This window comes from Anoplophora glabripennis, unplaced genomic scaffold, assembly GCF_000390285.2.
Source record: "Anoplophora glabripennis isolate ALB-LARVAE unplaced genomic scaffold, Agla_2.0 scaffold41, whole genome shotgun sequence".
Lineage (NCBI taxonomy): Eukaryota > Metazoa > Arthropoda > Insecta > Coleoptera > Cerambycidae > Anoplophora > Anoplophora glabripennis.
In genome coordinates this window covers 1,579,027-1,585,858 of record NW_019416901.1, presented here as the reverse complement: position 1 = coordinate 1,585,858, position 6,832 = coordinate 1,579,027, and the positions used below count along the sequence as shown (strand labels likewise).

General features: G+C 31.7%; 1 protein-coding gene across 1 annotated transcript; it reads right to left on the bottom strand.

Moving 5' to 3' along the window:
• Positions 1-733: 733 nt before the first annotated feature.
• LOC108917179 (beta-1,4-glucuronyltransferase 1-like) lies at positions 734-6,607 on the bottom strand. The gene is made up of 3 exons (XM_018723662.1): positions 6,071-6,607; positions 1,939-2,517; positions 734-1,150 (listed from the first exon to the last, which is right to left on the bottom strand). Exons 1-3 carry the CDS (start codon positions 6,605-6,607, stop codon positions 941-943), a joined length of 1,326 nt encoding a protein of 441 aa, XP_018579178.1. The 3' UTR covers positions 734-940.
• Between the last annotated feature and the right edge of the window lie 225 nt (positions 6,608-6,832).

Here is a 6,832-nt window from a genome sequence, read left to right as displayed (position 1 = left end):
TATGTAGGTAGCTTACAACTTGCAATTCCAAATTACGATTTCTAAGTTGAAGTTACTCCTTACTGATACGACAATAATAACATTAAACTGTCGAAACGAATCTAAGCTGGTTTTGCAGTTCCATAGATCACATACTCGATATTTTCAAAAACTTGCAGTGAATCTTTCGGGTTCCTGCGATCAAAGTAGTCAGATAAAGTCTCTGTAGTCTTCAAAAATGTTAACCCAATGTCTCCAAGGAACCCTGTACTTTTCTGTGCTATAAATAGGCTTAGTGCGGCGCGAAGTTTAACAGGACCGTAGTCAGATTACTGTTGACAACGGACAGTATGAGAAATTGTTGAGGCATGAACTATATATTAATATATTTGCAGGAAACTCCTGATATGTACCAGATAAAACTTTACATATGTTTTCCAAAATGGTTTTCAGCAAAAAGGCATATAAATTTGTAAATTCATAAAAAAGATGTTTTCCCTTTCGCCAATAATGTACTAAAAATCTATTTATGGCCTGTGGTCAGTATAATAAACTCATGAAATCTATTTTTTCTTTATTTTTTGGGTATTATACCACTTGCAATTTTTTAAATTAAAGCATTTTTAAATTTTACATGAAAATAAAAGTTTTTTTTAAACATATTTAGTTTTTTTTTGTAAAGTTATGGAAGAGAGGACTTTTTCCAAAAATGACGGCTTTGAGTGATAAAAAAAACAAAATTGGATGAGGACAATGTTATATTAAACCTAGTACAAATACATATATCATTAAACATAACTTCTCCCCAATTTTAGGATTTAAATCCGTAATCCCTTAAAAATATAAATATTACAATAAATATTTAGGTAACTTATGTAATATCACAGTTTTTGAATCTCGAAAACTCGAGTTGTCATCACAGGAACTATTTCAATAAATACATCCCATGTTAATACTATTTTTAAAAGACATTGTGTATCTTGCACTTTTTATTTGGCCCGAAAATGTTTTGCATTTCTTTCTGGATTTTTCGTAGAATGTTATCGTTCTTCACGACCTCACTCATATGCTTCATCACTTGAACTTTTTTCTTTTTAACTCCTGGTTTGTGGATCAGGAAGGCATTGTCCAGAACCATAAAATCGTAATCATGTATACACAGGGCGTAGACCTAAAAAAGGACAACATCGATTAAAGACAAATTTAAACATGAATAAATGTCTGAATGTTAACCCCCCTCTATAACCTTCAAGATTTTTTAATAATATTGAATACAATCCGGTAACTTTGTGGTATACTTTTTTTATCCATGTTTTATCCAGTTCCACCTATTCCTTATTGCATACTCTACGAATATTATTGCTAAATTTGCTTTGTCGGCAACATACAATACATCTATTTGTAAAGCTTGCTGCATTACAGTTCACAATTCTTTAAATTTTGAGTATCTGTGTTTTTCATGTTTTACTGCATAATTTGGTAAGTAACGGGCAGAAAATTCCGAGGAAAGACAAATATATAATATTTGTGTTTACATGACTTAAAATTTTCCATCATTTCTAATCTTAAATAAATATTATTTAATACTGTTACATTCAATTCGAAAAAGCTTAAGATATTTATCAAATATAATTCTAGGAAACTATATTTTCATATGTTAAAAATCGTAATATAATAAATATAATCAGAAAATTCCTTACATATGTCGTTAACATCGACAATAATATCACTAAAAAACAAAAATTTGTAGTAAAATGTAAATATTTATATATCATAACCTCACACTTGAGAAGTAGCTGGGTTATTAGAGAACAAGGTACTGTATTGTAATTTCGATAAATGAACTTGGGACTACTTCTTTAGACTAAACTTTTACATAAACTAAAAAAGTTATTCTAATTAAGTTTTTTCAAAAAAAAAAACAGAAGAGACGTATTTTTCGTAATGTATGTAGTTTACCTGAGACATTTTGTTTCCCTGCCCCTCCCAGTTTAGTCGTTCATCCCATAGTGGCTCCCTGTGGGTACAGACGAAGAAAGGTTCCCAAATGTTATGTGGCCCTTGTCTCTTCGTCACGTTAAACACATTTAAATCTGAAGATTCTTCCGCATTTAACCACTCGCCCTGTCCAGGAATTTTATGACACGGAGTACAGACGCCTTGGTGAAACGCAATGGCATTTTTCTCCTCAAACATCTCATGTAAATGTGTCTTATTTTCTGGCACCTTCGAACCTGCCCGCACCTCAAAAATAGGCAGCACGAACACATTCTTTGCGTCTTTTTGCGCGTATTCCGGGTGCTGTCTGATGAAAGCTAGAAACATTGGGATGAAGTTTCTGGTGGGGTAGAGTTCTATGTCCGAAGGGAAGACGAAATGAGTTTGTGCCGCTGTTCTTGCTATGTTCCTAGCAGTATTTATGGGGTAGGTAAGGTTGTTTTTTTCTTTGTACATGTCATTGTCTTTTAGTACTTCGTACGGAGGTTTCAAGTTGCAGTCGAAAGTGTCTTCGTAGATATCGACTAGTGATGAGTTTTCCTGTAAAAAAATAGAGCGTCTCAAAATCGCACCTTGCCTATTTTGCGGTTGAATCTTTTTGAGAAAATATATTTTTCAAAATTCTACGTTGTACACCTAATACTGTATATTATGGGAAGCATATTTTCAAAAATTTCCAAGAAAAATGTATTTCTTTATATTATTTAATATACCTATAATAGGTATTTATATTATTTTCGTTTCTCATTTGTTTGGTCTTCTCTGAAACAAAATTACTAAATACCGCAAATTTCGATTAAAAATGATATCTTGAGGATAAGGAAATAAAAATTATCATATTCATTTAACTGCTGTTCATTTGATCAACTTTAATAATTTAATATAACAACATAAAAAAAAATTACCCAACCCAATCTTCATATAGAAACGCAGAGTTGTCAGCAGCGAAATACAATCTAGAGAGAGACAGTAAGGATCAAAGATGTAAACAAGTGACAAGTGATATGATATAGCTGTGAGTCACGTGACGTCATTTGTAAGTCTATACCTACCAATTAGGTTTGCATTTCATTTTAAAATTATAATATAGAACCTAAAATACAAGGTCATGTGATTGGAGGCAATAGACCTTTTTAGTAGTGACGTCACATACGCCAAATAATAGGCAACCCCGTAGTCCATATTGACATGAAGGATTTCTAAGTTTTTTACTAGATCGATTTTCGACCTTATGTACTTTGGACATAATTGCCGAAAAAATGTCTTCATTGTCATGACCTTTATGACGATATTCTGGCAATATTAGAAATATTTAAGAAGTTTCAAACCCCAGGTGACAAATTAAAGGAATTATGGGATTTACATATTTAAATTTATTGACTTTTATAGTAAGTAAAAAATTAAAATTATACCAAAGTTACTGAGCATGCGCATTAAAGATAATTTCATGTAAGCGAAATAGCCTCGCAACAGGATATCATTCAAGAAAAGTTTGGTTGTGGTTAAGAGTACGTCTATAATAAACCACTTGAAGAAATAAACACTCGATGACACAGTACAGCACCAAGAAAAAAAAATACTTAGTAGAACTAGAAAATGCCAAGATTAAACAAAAGAAGAGAAAATACGCAATGATGACAGCGATGATATATCAAATTTAGAAATATTCTTGCGGGTTACCTAAATATGTGACGTCACACTAAAAGTGTTCTATTGAAACAACTTCTTTGCTAAGTGTAGAAGTGCATCTATCTATATAAAGGTTATGGAAGTTAAGTTTGGTTAAGTATTTTTATACATACACAGAGCTCGTAAAGTTTGGAATAAATTCGAAAAATCGTTATTGAAGGGTTTTGACAGGAAATCCTCGGACACGTCAACTTTAGNTCATTCAAGGAAAGTTTGGTTGTGGTTAAGAGTACGTCTATAATAAACCACTTGAAGAAATAAACACTCGATGACACAGTACAGCACCAAGAAAAAAAAATACTTAGTAGAACTAGAAAATGCCAAGATTAAACAAAAGAAGAGAAAATACGCAATGACAGCGATGATATATCAAATTTAGAAATATTCTTGCGGGTTACCTAAATATGTGACGTTACACTAAAAGTGTTCTTTTGAAACAACTTCTTTGCTAAGTGTAGAAGTGCATCTATCTATATAAAGGTTATGGAAGTTAAGTTTGGTTAAGTATTTTTATACATATAATAATTAAAAAAAAAAGACAACAGTAAGTAAGTATATTTTTTACACTATTCCTTAATATACTGCAGAATCTTAAAGTTTTTACAGTTACTACTAATCCTAGTTATCTTTAGCATTATGCTTTTAATAGTCTATTAAAACAATTTCCTGTCTTATCATTTTTTTTAAGATAAGGTGATCCTCCAATGTTTGCTTTTCTGTACTAGTAACTTTTTTCCACAAAGTAAACCAATGTGAGAAACGTAATATTTACACATAATAATCATGTATCTATACTTTTATTTTATTTGAAAGTAAATTTGAAAACCAATCTTATGATTTTAGTTTAGATAACGCTAATGTAATGCATAATAATAACTGTTTTTTTTGCTCAGCATAACTGCTTCTGTATTAGCACCAAACAGCAGTTAAGTAAAGCCTTTATAGTAAGACTTAAAAAACTAACATGTTTTTATGAAAATTGCAGCCAGATCAAGAATCATAACAAGCCAGTTGTTCGTAGCCTTAGAAGGATGTTATTCCGCAAAAAATTAATTAGATTTAACAGAATAAGTTTAATAAGTAGGAAATATACAGGGTGTTTCAGAAAGACCTCCCAAAATTCAGGGGGTGATAGTACGACAAAATATAAGATTTTTTTGTCTTATGAACTATATGTCTATCTCCTCTTGTTTTCGAGATACAGAGCGACAAAATAAAATAATTTTTTAAATATAATTTTTACGAAAATTTCCGAACGGTGCGAAATATTTTTATGAAACTTGGTATTGTGGGGTTTTTAAGGACGCCAAATACGCTGATGTAATTATTTTTTGGATATTTCATAGAGGGCACTAGTTACCCTACATTCCTATTACATTTTAGGTTCTAATTTTTTTAAGGTTAGGTTTTTTACCATTCGGGCTCCAATTTCTAATGTACAATTTTATTTTCTAAAAATAATGTACTCTTGTTAGAACTTCCTAATGTGTAATGTTTTTCCTAGAGAAAAAAGGTTTTTAATTGAACTCTTACAATAATACGGTAAAGAAAATAAGTGACTTTTCTCAAAGTAGGCTTATCTCAAAACTTATTGATGGATGTCTCAGAAACAACGCATACACTCTCAGAAATATTTTAAACTCTAATTAACTTTATTCCAAAATTTTTGTGATTGTAATGACTAATTACAGTCACTAAAATTTTGATATAAAGTTAATTAGAATTTAAAATATTACTGACAATGTATGCGTTGTTTATGAGACATTCATCAATTAGTTTTGACATAAGCCTATTTTGAAAAAAGTTACTTATTTTCTACACCGTAATATTGTAAGAGTTCATTTAAAAGCCTTTTTTCTCGAAAATCGTCCACATTAGGAAGTTCTAACAAGAGTACATTATTTTTAGAACCTAACCACAAAAAAATTAGAACTTTAAATGTAATACGAATGTAGCATAACTAGCGCCCTCTATAAAATATACAAAAATAATTAGACCAGCGTATTTGGCGTCCTTAAAAACCCCAGAATACCAAATTTCATAAAAATATTCCGCACCGTTTGGAAATTTTCGTAAAAATTCTATTTAAAAAATTTTATTTTGTCACTCTGTATCTTGAAAACAAGAGGAGATAGACATATATTTCATAAGACAAAAACATCTTATTTTTTGTCGTACTATCACCCCCTGAATTTACGGGAGGTCTTTCTGAAACACCCTTTATACGTGATTAAAATTTTAATAACTAAAGTCAAATTTTCAATTTCTGAACGACAATGACGCTTCAAAAATATATTTTCTATTATTTACTCCCATTTGAGTTAAATATCAGCCTTTTCCAATACAAAAGTTTAGAAGAAACCTCGGTTTTTTCAATTAAAAAGTTCTAATTTGCTAACCTTACCTTCTCTGGCATGTGCTCGAACTCAAAAAACAAATGAAACGTCACAAATTCGCGTACAAGTGGTGTGGTACAAGTCCTTAGGTACGCTATACACTGGAGGGTTGTAAAGAAATCGGACCCAGGCGCGTACAACGCGACACTAATGGGTCCCTCCCATCTCTCCACCAAAGGCACAACGTTATCCAGAAACCTGTAATCCCCAGGGGATGTCAGCGTAATGCTATCCCCACACTTAAACCTAGTTTCCGCCAATACGTAATTTTCGAAAACTAAGAATTGGCCTCTTTGCTTCACTTTCTTCTCGAGTTCGACATCTTCACACTCCACTATGGCCTCAATCGTACTCCTAGCCACGCTGATGTTGCCAACTTCATATGAAGGACAATAACTGGAGTTCAAAACTGTGCTTATTGCTAAAATCGACGCGATAACCAGAGCAAAGCCGATGTTTATACGTCTGTTAAAAAACATTGCGCTGTGCTTATGGGACAAGTATAAAAATAAAGTGTGCTGCGGTATTCTTAGCTGGGATCTCATCGTGAAGTAATCAGATAAGTTATCTCAGAAATTTAAGAGAAATCGTTATTTCCAAAAATAGGATCTGCAAACTATTGTAACAAAAAGTAAAACTGAAGTAGCTGTTTACATAGGAAGCTATTTTTGTTCAGTAATAGGCGGCTGAGAAAATATTTAAAATGCGGTGTGATTTAATTATAGTATAAAAAAAAACAAGTAATCAAAACAGTGGCATAAAAATGCCAA